This window comes from Pimephales promelas, chromosome 20 (genome assembly GCF_988280905.1).
Source record: "Pimephales promelas chromosome 20, fPimPro1.hap1.1, whole genome shotgun sequence".
Lineage (NCBI taxonomy): Eukaryota > Metazoa > Chordata > Actinopteri > Cypriniformes > Leuciscidae > Pimephales > Pimephales promelas.
In genome coordinates this window covers 19,895,661-19,910,204 of record NC_142788.1, presented here as the reverse complement: position 1 = coordinate 19,910,204, position 14,544 = coordinate 19,895,661, and the positions used below count along the sequence as shown (strand labels likewise).

Genomic DNA, 14,544 nt, shown 5'->3' with positions numbered 1-14,544 from the left:
GGTAAGGCATGTTTTATAGTAGAGAGGAAGATGAGAATTGGATGCTTTTTCAGAATAAAATAGATTTTAGAGAAGGTCATGTCTCGTCATGTCCTCCAGATGGCAGTGTTGAATGGGTGAGTTGACAAAAGAACGTAAAGGAAGAGGGGCTATGGCGTCACGTCACGTTCTTAAAAATGACACTTGAAGCAGAAACTGTTAGTTTCTGCGGTTGTGTAATGAAATTATGACCATAGAGTTAAAGTGTGTGCTTTAGCACTCACGTTTTAGATCCTATATGGATTCACCAGGTATGGGTAAGTGCAATTCGTCTGTGCATGTCAATATTGAATTAAATATTACTAAATATATCACTGTCGCTTGATCCCGTGAAGTCGTCTTGGCTGAAATGTAATCAAGAATTTGTGTATTTATTTACATTCTGTAAACTTCATTCGTATATGTGAATAAAAAAATGTGGATATCCGACATTTATTCAGTTGTTCTGATTGTTCAATGTCATCAGAGCAGTAGACTTTGCTTGTGATAATCTCTTAAACTGTCATTGTATCTGTTTTCATCTGTGTCAGTTTTAGTATTTTGGTCAATGTATGACATCAGAAGGTTAGATTAATTAGGATTTTAAACTAATCTTAATGTGAGTTTTCCTGATGTGGCGTCTGTGGATAGCCTACTATAGGGTTGTTGTTCTGTGAGTCGGATCTTTTCATTGAATCGATCGAACGGCTCAGCTTTGTACGAGAACCGCTCGGAACGATTTAACTTACCGATGAATCGTTCAGAGCGGTTCTCTTTCAAAGTTGGTTTTAATTACACAATGATGTTTTTAAACGTGCAAAAACTTTGTCAGTTGTAAATGCATTTTTTAGGTTCTAAAGTAATTTGTTTTCATGGACTGAGTCGAAAAAATCTGAACTAAACAAACACTTTTTTCGAACACTAAACAAATTATTAAAAACTGAAAACCTAATAAATATCAATATGTGGCTACATATGGCTTGATTGAAACGGGTTTAAACTACGTCGGAATGAGGTGATGTAATTATGTTAGAAAAATAAATTAACGTTAGTCGATTTGAACCGAATCTTGCTGTCTGTTTGAAAGAACCGATTCGTGTAAGAGAGTCGGATTTGCATTAGTAGGCCTAATTTACGCGTGACCCCCCCCCCCCCCCCCCCCGCCTACGCCCCCCAAACCCAAACCAAAACCAGTTTATCGGAGAGCTCACCTGCACACAGGGAAGTAGGCGGAGCTGTCGAGTTGGCTGCTTACATACCTTACCTGAACAGGAGCATATATCTCACTGCAGGTTTACTCTAATCAATGTTGTGGATATTTCATCAAGTACAAGCCGTAATGTAAATTAGACAAATCTCGTGGTGAATGTTTTTGTTGGGAACTTGCATCATAGAAAAGACAAAAGGGTGGTAAGATAATTTTCTACCTTTCTTAAAAAATAGCCCGTAGTTCTTCAACACGTAGCTATGATTTTAGATGGGATTCATTTATATTGTTGGAACTGACGGAAACAATAATTAGGCATAAGGCATACGATCGTTTGATCAAAGTCGTTTGATTTGAACTTGTTAAATAACTGGTTGAAATGGGCTGGGGCATCATGTTTCTAACACGTTGTTGTTGACTGCTGAGGTGTTGCTGAGTCTACTGAGGTGACAGAACCTGTATTTCATTCTCTGTATCATAAAAAGCCACTTCAAATAGCTCAGTATTTTGTTGTGTGTCTGTTGTATTGCACAGTTTCGGCTGGTACTTATTTTACTAACATAGTTAGTTAAATAGTTAGTAAATTAGCAAAATTATACTAACATAGATTGGCTATACCATTAAATCTTGGGATGCTAAAAAAGTTTTGTTGTTTCTCACTTTTGTTTGAAGGAAGCATTTGTAAAGTGAAAGTCAGGCATTTTTGTTTGTGTAGAAAGAAACTTCAAGCAAGCAAGCACATGATCTGGAAAAAAAAAATAAGAAGTTTTGAAGAAGTTGATTCTTCCCTTTTACAATCCTCATTGACATGGAAATACTCCAGGCTTCTCAGGCTTAACCTTCTAAAATACATCTTTACAAACCTTCTTCAAAACTGATGAAAGCAAAAAGCCATCTTATAATTTCTTTCTTCTATTACCAGTCTTTGTACTAAGAAAATGACTGGTGCTCAAACACTTTTGTGAAGTTCATATGGCACCAGGACATCATGATCTTTTCAAAAGTGAGTCAAGAGACGATTTGCTAGAATGTTAATTACAGCGAGGATGATGTATATTGTTAAAAAAAGTAGTAGGCCATCTAGTTTTTGCCTATTCTTCTATGAGTGCTGTGAATTTGGACACCTCTTTTGTCATCTACTATATAGTAGGGAAGTATGTACTGTAATTTTGGACACAGCAATTGTCTTAAAGTCAGTATGAAAACCAAGTTGTGTTAGTCTTTTCTTTCCTATAGTGATTTATATCCAAGTGAAACGTCTTCTCGAACAAGAAAAAATCTAGTGCAGCACTTGATTTTGTTCATTGGGAATTGATTTAAGTTTGTGTTTTGTTATTGCTGTGTTGTCATGTGAGTGACAGGTTGCCCCGCTGGCTCATGCCAGTGAACATGTCATCGGAGTTGTGAAGTGTTTTCAAAAGGGAGGGTGAAGTAAATTTTATTAAAGATTACAAGGGCACAAATAATGTTGTGCACAGATAAATAATGTATAATAATTACTGCAATATTCCATACAAAAATAATAATTTTGATTTCATGGTGATTTGAATATTACAATAAATGTCGTACTCGTACCCCATTGACATCATAGATAAATGCCAGAGTGTATTCTTGTATTTACAAAAAGGGAGTGTACACTGCATGGTGTTTGCATTAATGTCTTAGTGAACTTTAAGAGCTGCTGCTCAACAGGACCACTTACGGATCTTGTCTTTTAGGAAGCTGTTGTCCGGGGCTGGATGATGCGTCCTCCCCAGACACCGAACCCCTCATAAAGGAACCAAGACCCAAGGACCTTAGCACCGTCTCACATATGGTACTGTTGGAAAAACACAAATGCGTTCCTTGCAATTCTAGAAATGATAATTTTCTAATCAAATGTAATGTGTTTTGTTTCTCAGGATGTTCAGGGGTACAGATGGGTGTGCTGGAAGGTGTGGTTGTGCCGCATTGGGGCGGTCTGTTCTGTAGGCCTGCTGCTAGTGCTCTTCAACTGGCGCCCTCGACTCGGCATCCTGGCCCGGTGCAAGTCCTGTCCCGTTTCAATGGCGGATGTTTTGCTATTGAAGGTACTGTCTGTCTCCAGATGCAGACTGTCTGCTTTACTGAAAATTGAAATACAAATGGGAAAAGATTAAGAATGTACATTAAATCACAGTTTTGAGTTTTCCATAATACAGAGGGATATGTTTTTGGTTTGATTATGATAGGACCGATACGGACAGCAGTTTGTTGTAGACGTGCTTAAAGAGGAAATTGAAGAAGGCAGGTAAGACCCACAGTACATTTATTACTCGTGCTTCTCCTTTTTTCTATTTATGTGTTTTATAAGTTTCTTTCAAAAAGGAACCAGCTTCTTGTGTAAAGCCATTCTTTGCTTTTTAAAATAACGTGGTAACTTGTTACTTGAAGGTGTAAACAAATATAATATATATTACATTTCACATTTAAATCAAAAGAAAATAATAACCATTTAAATGAGTTAATCTAATGTGAATTCACAATATTCGAATCCCTCTTTTTGCATTCACTCCATTTTCATAACAATTAAATACTTTCTGGTGTCATTGCTTTAATCTGGGGGAAAATGATATATAACTTAAATGGTAAAGTTTTTTGCTGTATATGCATTTAATCATTATATTAAAACATATTCAAAAATAAAATCCTCTATAATGTTTGTTTATAAAGCCATTTAACTATTTTATGTTGATCTCTTTTAGTTTGGAGTTTGCAGTAGGAGAGGCGGATGAGAATGAATGGAGAGACACCGTGCAGCTACATAGTGAAAAGGTAACATAAGGGCAGTTAAATTAGAGAGTGTTATGTATATTTCAGGTCTATCTGCTTGATCATATCATGTTTTGCTTCCATCTAGAAAACTCTGCTTAGATACTATGTGTTTGAGGGCATACGCTACATATGGATTGCCAGGAAAGGATCCTTTTGCAAAGCAAGGTACTGTCTGTGTGTGTGTGTGTTTAATCTATAGCCTCAACATGGTTATATGATTATAAAGCTGAAATTGTGTGGTTGTTAACCTTTCTGTAGTATCCTCAATGAAGGCTGGACCTGCGCTGACCTGCATGGCCGACAGCAAGGACTGAGTCGAGCAGACCAAAGCACAAGGTCTGTGCCCTTTCAGTTGCTATATGACATGTAAATATAATTAATGCCAACCACAATCATTTTTTTTTTTTAACTCTGTCCTACAGAAAACAAATTTTTGGGCCCAATATCATTGATGTACCTGTGAAGTCTTACTTGGAACTTCTCTTTGAGGAGGTAGACCTTTTCTTCCCTAATTTCTGTATTTTAAATGCGCTGTAAAATAATTCTTTATAATTTTTATAAAATACTTTGTGAAAGATTGATATATTGATCCGCTCTCATTCTATTTTCAGGTGCTCAATCCATTCTACGTATTTCAGGTGTTCAGCATCATCCTGTGGATCTCAGACAGATACTATTATTATGCTGCTTGTATCTTCATCATATCTTTAATTTCAATCGCTGTGTCCCTTTATCAGATCCGTAAGGTATAAAAACATTATTTGTACTACTTTTGAGCTCTTTTGTTTTAATGTGAATTCATATAATAACTAAGATGTTAATAATAATATGTCGTTTTTTGTCTCTGCAGCAAAGTACCACCCTCCGCAACATGGCCCGTTTGGTAGTGAACGTTACAGTGCGCAGGGACAATGGAGGTGACTTTTCTTACCAAATGCAGCAAGCAAAGTGGCGTTCTTCACAATGTTGGTTTGTTCATTGTGAAAACGTGTTTGTTTGTGTCTTTCCAGAGGAAGAGTGTGTAAACTCTGAGGAGCTGGTTCCAGGTGACTGTGTTTTGATTCCAGCTGAGGGTTTGCTCCTGCCGTGCGACGCCGCCCTGCTGGCTGGGGAGTGCATGGTGAACGAAAGCATGCTGACTGGTGAGAGGATGCAAACGGTCTCTGAAATTGTGTATTGCATTAAATCTATATGCATTTGGAGGATTTTCTGTTCTCACTACTGCCGCTTTACCAACTGACAGGTGAGAGCATACCAGTGATGAAGACGCCATTGTCAACTTCTGGAGCCATATACAGTCCAGAGTCTGAACGCAGACACACTTTGTTTTGTGGCACACAGCTCATCCAGGCTAAAGGAGGCAGCCCTGTTGGGAATGGGGCCATTGCTGTTGTAACACACACAGGTGATTTATAAAGACATTACATTATTCTATCTATTATACATGTTTTTATTATATATTAATTCATACTTTTATCCAGCAAGGTCGCATTATATTAAATATGAAATACTCTACAGTCTACAATGCACTTGCTACAATGATACAATGCAGAGAAGCCCTAAAATGACTTTCAATTTTACTTTCTTTTGTTGTTTTCTCATGAAACCCTCTTTTGATTCTGTTCATCAGGGTTTTTTACTGCCAAAGGAGACCTTATTAGTTCTATCCTCTACCCTCAACCATTAGACTTTCGCTTCTACAAGGATGCTATGAAGTTCCTTCTTTTTCTAGGACTGCTGGGTAAGTCGGCTTACTTGTAGGCTGTTATGTATGTGATGTAATGGCCTTTGTTTTAATGTTTTAGACTCATAATGCAAAATATGGGCCTTTATCAATGTGAATATCTGTGTTTCAGCATTGGTCGGCACTATTTATAGCGTTGTCATACTGTCAAGGAGCAATGTAAGTAATTTACATTGGAAGGGCATTTTTTTTCTCTGTCAGTCAAGATTTTTTACACTACAGTAATAGAGTGAAACCATAGGGTTCTGGAAGTAAAAACTCCATTCATTTTCTATATAGAGAAATGTATTTTTGAAAAAAAAACCTTATAAACCATTAAAGACTACACTACTGTGAGCTACAAAGATGTTTATCAATGGTATTTGCTTTTGTTGAAGCCATAAATATATATATCAACATTTGTAAACTAGCAGTTTATATTTCTCCACTGGTTTAAATTAAATTATGCTGTTTGCAGTGCTTCATGGGATTGTAATTCTTTTCCCCAGTAAAGCCGTTAACTACACAATCATGTAATTTTGTGTTTTTGTCCGATTTTCAAAAACGTTTTTGCTTCAAACTGAACTTTGTAGTTTTGTTAATCACCTCATAGCTGATTGGCTTGGTTCATATAACTCTTTAATAAAATTTTTTTTTTTTGTAAATCCCTATGTGAAAAATGAATGGAAACAGTACTTGTAGAACCTATGCTGCTTAAAAAGGGGATGGGTACTGTTGCATTTTATTTGGTTTCAAATAATTTTTTCCTAAATTGCATTTTATTTACAAATAATTATACTTCAGATTTAATTCCTCTGCGTATTTACTTCTTGTGTCATCAGACGCCCTGGAACGAATTACTTATCCGGTCTCTGGATATTGTGACAATAATAGTTCCACCTGCTCTTCCTGCTGCTCTAACTACAGCCGCGATCTACGCCCAGAATCGCCTGAAGCGTCATGGGGTGTTCTGCATTAGCCCACCTCGCATTAATATCTGCGGCAAGATATCACTTTTCTGTTTTGATAAGGTAAGTGATCAAGGTTTCACGCAATGCTTTAAGGAAATCCTTAAAATGGTGTCCTAGTGAGTGATGAATCTCACCTTGTAGATGGGTAGTTCAACCCAGGGATATTCATGCCACCGTAGTTTCAAGAATTTGCTTAATCTAATATTTGGCTTTTTAAAGCCTGAGCTGTTCAAATAAACGTTGTTTTATTACTCCGTGAAGGTGTTCTGTTTGGGTAATGATTACACCATCAGATTAGACCGATAGAGAACTTCTTTCCTTAACTCCCAATGTCAGATGTGTTGACTATAGGAGTGTACCTTTTACACATAATCTAGCTAACATAGATAAGTTTATTGCAAATATTATTATTTATAATGTATGATATTATTATATGTTACCCATATATTTGTGTGTGGGTGTTTATAAATTAATTATATTTATAAATATTTTCTTTCTACAGTAATCCCTATCCATTTCATATTATTTCCCCATAACAGAAATAATTGTAAACTTTAAACTTACCAATAAGTTTTAGACTAAAACTTTTAAACTGAATTTTATTCTCTTGGTTGGAAGTATGATTCATATTTCTGTGGGTCAGTAAAATTATTCAGTAATTAAGAATATAGTAAAGAATATATATATATATATATTATATATATATTTTTTCTCTATCACTCCATCCTTATCCATTTCAGAGTGCATAACAGTGTTTCAATGTTTAAGCAATTCTTCATAACAAACAAGTCATTTTAAGTAACTTTGAATGTTTTAAAATAAACTATCACAAGGTTTGCTTCATATTTTTGCTGGGTGAAATATCAAATTAATCAATGAAAAAAAATTATTTAAATTTTTTTTTCCCCAAAGACCAACTTCTTTCCAACTTCTTCCCACCAAAAAAATAAAATAAAATAAAATAAATAATAATAAAAAATTAAATTCCCTGGGATTGTAGTTAGACTAAAAGAAAGCCAGTCAGCCCTAGCCTTTTATTATTAAGCTTTTCATTTTTCATTGCCAGCTTACATGCAGTACATCATGTGCTTTTAACGCAAATAAATTGGGTTTGTTAGTGGCAGCATTATGCAATAGAAGGTTAGCAATGACTGATAAGATCTCTGCTGCTGCCTTGCTAAACATCAAGATCCTCTCTGAAGGAAATGATTCGGCAGTCTAACATCCTGTCGCACTGTATGCAATTGAATGTTTATATAAAAATGTTCTCATTGATCGTACATTGATTTTATGGTATTTTAAAGTTAAGCTAGTAAAATGGAGTGGTGTATAATTTTCATTAGCTTTATTTCCATCCACCTATTTTTATCCACATTTTGGAATATCACATTAAAAAAGCACCGGGTAGAAACGCCAAGATGTGGATAAATTCTAAATTTGCACGTAAAAAATTGCGCGCTCAATTGAGGCGGCTACATATTTTTGTCCGATAAGACAACATGCGCATAAACTACGAGTGAACCCCATTTACCGAATAAATCCCTTGTCCTCACGTGACTTTGCCTCAACAGTGGATGTGATTGGATAACTGGACTAACCAGTGGACCAATTTCACTGAACAATATCTCAAGTATTGGTTTGATCATTCTGAAATGCCTGAGCTAAATTCTATCATCAGGATCATTTGGTAATGACCTCCCAGAAACGTCTCACCCTATTGCATTCCCAAACACTAGCATCTGAACGCATGATAACCTGACAAGATTTAGTGCCTTTCGTCTGCACGCTCTGAGTCATTATGATGGAGGTAAAAAGAGTCACAGTGGCTTCGATTGCAGCAACTTCCATTTTTATGACAGATATTTTGCACCAGTTTCACTGGAAGTGATTTTTCTCTCTTGAACACATGGGATGGAAACGCTGCTTTATTCGCAAATTTTTAAGTGATATTCCAGTTTTGTGCATAAGTTAAATTCGCAATCGCAACTGTATATAGAAAGATAGCTATTGTGAGTTATGACAAAAACGGTCAGTTTCTTTGTGTTTGTTTCAGACTGGCACTCTGACAGAGGAGGGTCTGGATGTGTGGGGCATCATGGAAGCGAGTGGAGGGGTATTTGGCGAGCTGGTCCCTGACCCTCTCTTTCTCCCTCCTGGAATGATGCTCTTTGCACTTGCCTCCTGCCATTCTGTAGCTTTGCTGGGGGGTCAAGCACTTGGAGACCCACTAGACCTCAAAATGATTGAATCCACTGGATGGGTAATGGCTGGTTCTTACAGTGCTTCATGTTCTTAAAAGGATCGTTTACCCAGAAATGGTACCACAAAAGATGTTCTGAAAAATGTTTTTTCTTGTTCATACAATGAAAGTCAATGGGCACCAAACCTTTTAGCTATCAACATTCTTCCGAATATCTTCTTTTGTGAATGTTCAGAATGACATAATGAGAGCTGTGATTCACATCTCATTTCTTTAAACCTTTTACATTATCCAAATTGCCATCAAACTGATTAAACAAAACCGTTTCATACTTCTCTTGTCCTCTTGCGTGCAAATTGACAGGAACTGACTGAGCCGGAGGATGAGATGGGACGTGATTCTGAATTTGGGAGAAACCGAGTGCTAGCAGTGATGAGACCTCCTGGACCCGAGCTCCTGTCAGAAGGAAATGTAAGTTGATGTGAATGAAAAGGGCGGTTCAATCAAAAATGAAAATCATTTACTCGTTCCAAACCTGTATGACTTCCTCTCTTTTTGTGGAACATGAGAGAATATACTTTGAAACTGTTTTTATCCATACAGTGAAAGTCAATGGGTTTCAGTGTTGTTTGGACCCCAATGTTCTTCAAAATATCTTTTGTTTCGCAGAAGAAAGAGAGGCATACGGGTTTGGAATGACACGTGCATTAAGAAATGGTGACAGAATGTCTATTTCTGGCTCTTTAAAACTATGTTTTCATCCTAATTTACCTATCCTCTTATGTGTTTTTTACAGTCTGTCAGTCAGCCAGTAGCAATTGTGCGGAGATTCCCATTTTCCTCTTCTTTGCAAAGGATGAGCGTGGTGAGCGTTGGGCCAGGTGGAGCTTCTCCTGTCGCATTCCTTAAAGGAGCACCTGAGATGGTGGCAAGCTTCTGCCTTAGAGAAAGTGGTGAGGGCCTGACTCTTAAAACTTGGTCCTGGTTCTTAAATCACCTTGAGAAGAGCAAGTCGGAGTATATGAAACGCTACCTGCCTATTTATTTTTGTGCTCAGTTTTGTTCTGTCTTTGTGCTCTCCTTGTGACAGTGCCTTCTCAATTTTCACCCACTCTCCGGGAGTACGCGAGCCAGGGCTTCAGGGTCCTTGGATTTGCCTACAAGCACCTCGATAAGGAGACTGACCTTGCCACTGTTGAAAGGTCTGCTGTTTTTTATTAACACTACAGTTTAAAGGTTTGGGATCGGTAAGATTTTTAAAAGACGTCTCTTATGGTCACGAAGGCTGCCTTTATTTGAAAATACAGTAAGAACATTAACAATTATAAAATGATTACTATAATACAATCATTACTTCAGACTTTAGTGTCACATGATCCTTCAGAAATCATTCTGATTTGCTGTTGAAGAAACATTTCTTATTATCAATTTTGAAAAGAGTTGTTCTGCTTAATATTTTTGTGAAACATTGTTTTTTCTTCTCAGGATTCTTTGAGAAAGTTCAAAAGAACAGCATTTATTTGAAATAGAACTCTTTGGTAATATAAATGTATTTTTAATTTAATGAATCCTTGCTGAATAAAAGTATTACTTTCTTTTAAAAAGTCCTACTGATCCCGAGCATTTAAACTGTAGTGAATTTAATTATTATTGCATGCTTTACATTCCTGCTGCCTCGTCTCATTTTATAATGAAATATACGGAAGCTTTATTGTTAAGAAATGTTTTGGGACAAGCAAATTTACCTTTCAAACAAGTAAAGCATCTTTTTTTTCTCTCTGAAACGGGATCTAGTAAAGCTTAATGTTGAGCCCTGGATAGCATCAGCTCTTGATAAATGTTTGCTTGTAGGGTGGAGGTGGAAAAAGACATGAACTTCCTGGGTCTTTTGGTTATGAAGAACCAAGTAAAGCCAGAGAGTGCTGAAGTCATTCGCACTCTTAAACTGGCACGATTACGGCCTGTTATGGTTACAGGTATGTCCAAAAACAACAAACGTAAAATAAAAACCCTTATAGTGAATGTTTATAACCATGATTTGCTTTTTGATCGTTAAATTGACACTAAACTTTGGCCTCTCTTTCTCTCTCTCTTTCGTAGCTTTATAGACAGAGAAGTGAAAATGATTTGTCACATTGTTTTTTTTTCTGCTCTGTCAGGTGACAATATTCTCACTGCTGTGAATGTAGCACGTGCGTGTGGAATGATTCTGTCGCATGAGAGGGTTATTTTCGTTCATGCATCGCCCCCTACTGCCAGTTCAATGGCCTCGCTGCAGTTTCTTCAAGGAGATGGTGCAGGAGGCACCAATACTCAAGAGACTATTGATAATGCAGTACAGGTTTGCTCTTTGCCCTATTAAGTTCTTTATAGGTGTTACCATTGACATATCATGCAGTAATATCTTCTACAGAGTTTTTATGAATCATATTTCCTCTTCCTGTACCCTAAGGGTGCCTACCAGAACAGTGCCGGCTATCATTTGGCTATAAATGGAATGTCCTTTGCAGCACTTTGTGATCATTTCCCTGAATATCTACCCAAGGTGACTTGGATTAAGTTTTTTAGTATTGATTCATGCCAGTTTTACACTGGTGATTTGGGCACAATACTTTTTAAATGGATTTTTTGGAAATTGACTGCTCATTGTTTCTGTTACAGATTCTGATAAGGGGTACAGTGTACGCCCGCATGACCCCAGAACAGAAAACCCAGCTGGTAAAAGCACTGCAGAATATCAAGTGAGTTAAGTATTTGAAAGTTTTGGCCAAATGGAAAATAAAGAGCTGAGTAGTGAGAATTGCTTGGAAATGATCTGTAAAAAATATAAATGTATACAACATCATTGATAAGTAAGTAAGTAAAGTTTATTTATAAAGGCTTTTCACAGATGAAATCACAAAGTGCTTTACAAAGTGCAACCAAAATAAAATAAATAAAAAGCCAAAAATAAAACCCAGTCAACTAAAAGCTTGTTTAAATAAGTTTTTAGTTTAAATTACGGCACTCATAAATCAACTGTGAATACAGTAATATTGTCAAATTTTTTTTGTAACACTGAATATAACGGCCATATCTCCTGACTCGTGTGTAGTTACAGGGTGGGCATGTGTGGGGATGGAGCCAATGACTGTGGAGCCTTGAGGGCTGCAGATGTCGGTGTGTCATTGTCTGAGGCTGAGGCCTCTGTGGCGTCTCCTTTCACATCCAAGTCTGATAACATTAGCTGTGTGCCTTTACTCATCAAGTAAATAACACACTTTTACCATACTGTATAATATTGCATTCTTGACTCAAGTTATTATAACATCAATATATATTTTTTATTTATGTGTATTTATATTATTTGTTATTATTCTTAATAAAAATAATTGCTTTTATTACAACAATTATTACTATTAATTACAGTAATATTAATCATGTTTATTTTTAATCAGCCATTGTTTTAATAATAATACATTTTAGTAGTAGTATTCATTGCATTTTGTATTTTTGACTTAAATTATAATATCAATATATGATATGTGTAATGTTTTTATATTTGTTTATAATAAAAATAATTACTTTTTTATTAATTAAAATATTGGATGATAATAATGATTGTTTATTGAATATATATGTATAATAAATACATATAAATAACAATTCATTTTAATAAATTACCATTATGATGTGTATTGTTATACAACTAAATCTAATGTCTAATTTGTTTGAAAACAGGGAAGGCAGGTGTTCACTGGTGACATCCTTCAGTCTTTTTAAGTACATGGCCTTGTACAGTCTGATTCAGTTTGCCTCTGTACTTATTCTCTACACTGTGAGTGTTTGCCATTTTTAATTTTCAAGTAATTTGGGCATTTTAACAATCAAGTTGATGATTTCTTTTATCTATTGTAGGAGAAAACAAACTTGGGAGATTTGCAGTTCCTCTTCTTTGATTTAGTTTTGGTGACCGTTTTGGCTATAGTGATGGGACGGGGAGGTCCCAGCGATGAGCTCCACCCCCAGCGACCAGCTGCCAGTCTTCTATCTCTGCCAGTCCTGGCAAGTTTACTCATTCACACTGTGCTGCTGATCCTAGCTCAAGTGTCTGCCCTACTTATCACTGTCTCCCAAGACTGGTAAGCAACTGACCTAAGTGACCTAGTTTTTGGGTAACATTAAAAAACTTTGTACCCTCATAAGTGTTGCGTTATAACTATGCGACTGTTTGCAGGTATGTGCCTCTAAATTCCACTAGGACAGGGGCTGCAAACCTGCCCAACATGGAGGATACAAGTATATTTGCCTTATCGGGGTTCCAGTATATCATCATGTCTATTGTGATGACTAAAGGATATCCTTACAAAAAACCACTGTATTACAATGGTGAGAATTTTAACTTGACCCTAGACCTGTTTAACACGCTGTTAAACTGGCTTGTTTGACCGAAAATGCACTGTGAACATTAAAATGATGACGCAATTTGTTTAAAAAATGTTTGACTAAACTCAGATCATTTGAGCAGTTTGTAGATTCACGTTGGTGTTTGTGTTTTAAATGTAGATTTTGCCTATGTATGTAAATGTGTTTCCCCTCATCATGCAAATTCGTTTTCACGGTGATCAAAAATTATAGAATAAGTAATAAGTCTCAATGGCCCACTCCTGATAACCATTTAATAATTTGGTGACGTTATTAAAGGAAATGCTCAATGCAGATGTAGTCTATGTTTAGTTATTTTAAATGTTTTGCTCTTCTTAGTTTTGTTCCTACTGGCACTGCTGCTCTTCTTAGCTCTTATGAGCTGGCTGGTGCTTTTCCATCATACCATAATCCATCGTGTGCTGAATCTCTACGACATCACTGATATGAGATATAAACTACTGCTGGTGGCCGTAGCTGCACTCAACTTCTTCATATGCTACTTGATTGAGGTACAGACAAATACATGTCATCTGGAACATGAAACCAATATCAGTAATTGCAGCAAGTTATTTCTCTTTACAGATTCTTATTGACCAAGGTGCCCTGAACTGCCTTCGCAACCTCAGGGGAAAACGCGAGTCCAAAAAGCAGTTCAAACGCCTAGACGTCCAGCTTGCAGAAACGCCCTCATGGCCGCCCCTGAACCAGACCTTGTTCCCACCACAGTGCACCGTCATCGGTGTTAGCTAACACCTACCTCCTGTGTTTTCCAAATCTCCCAATGCACATATCCAGTGTTGCCAAAGATCTGATAGCACCTCTCAGTGCACTAGTGAGGTATGCATACCAGATGCCGTCCTTGTCTGCCTATTATATATGGCAAAAACTTATCGTACAGTAACACGAGTGAAGATCACTGTTAGTGATGGTATTTCTTATATTAGAACACATAAATGAAGAATTAAAAAGTCTTAACGTCTCTTAAAGGTGTGCTGTATGATTTAGAAAAGGGGTGGAAACATATTTACCAATTTGTACATGAAAATTAACATTTTATACAGAAAAAAGGGCATATTGCCTTGAGAACTGATTGATTACTAACATTAATCCAAAATAATGAGAATGTCTTTTCTTGGACCATAAAAGTTTTACCAAAGCATTCAAGTTGTCGTATTGGAAAAGTAATGCACACATGCTGCCTACTTTATTTCCTAGTGAAACAAAA

General features: G+C 36.5%; 1 protein-coding gene across 3 annotated transcripts; it reads left to right on the top strand.

The window, feature by feature from the left end:
- Window positions 1-152: 152 nt before the first annotated feature.
- On the top strand, window positions 153-14,299 carry atp13a2 (ATPase cation transporting 13A2). 3 transcript variants are annotated; one of them, XM_089124071.1, is made up of 29 exons: window positions 153-290; window positions 2,944-3,041; window positions 3,127-3,294; window positions 3,436-3,494; window positions 3,949-4,018; window positions 4,104-4,183; window positions 4,277-4,354; window positions 4,441-4,510; window positions 4,630-4,764; window positions 4,869-4,935; window positions 5,029-5,160; window positions 5,262-5,423; window positions 5,649-5,759; window positions 5,875-5,921; window positions 6,584-6,772; window positions 8,766-8,972; window positions 9,276-9,383; window positions 9,709-9,865; window positions 10,003-10,114; window positions 10,764-10,888; window positions 11,072-11,253; window positions 11,365-11,457; window positions 11,574-11,653; window positions 12,007-12,159; window positions 12,633-12,729; window positions 12,810-13,033; window positions 13,129-13,280; window positions 13,656-13,828; window positions 13,902-14,299. In XM_089124071.1, exons 1-29 carry the CDS (start codon window positions 278-280, stop codon window positions 14,067-14,069), a joined length of 3,510 nt encoding a protein of 1,169 aa, XP_088980197.1. In that variant the 5' UTR covers window positions 153-277; the 3' UTR covers window positions 14,070-14,299. The 3 variants fall into 3 exon arrangements, with proteins under 3 accessions (XP_088980197.1, XP_088980196.1, XP_088980198.1); XM_089124070.1 differs by having other exon boundaries at window positions 156-296; XM_089124072.1 differs by lacking the exon at window positions 153-290 and adding an exon at window positions 1,257-1,428.
- Window positions 14,300-14,544: the final 245 nt, after the last annotated feature.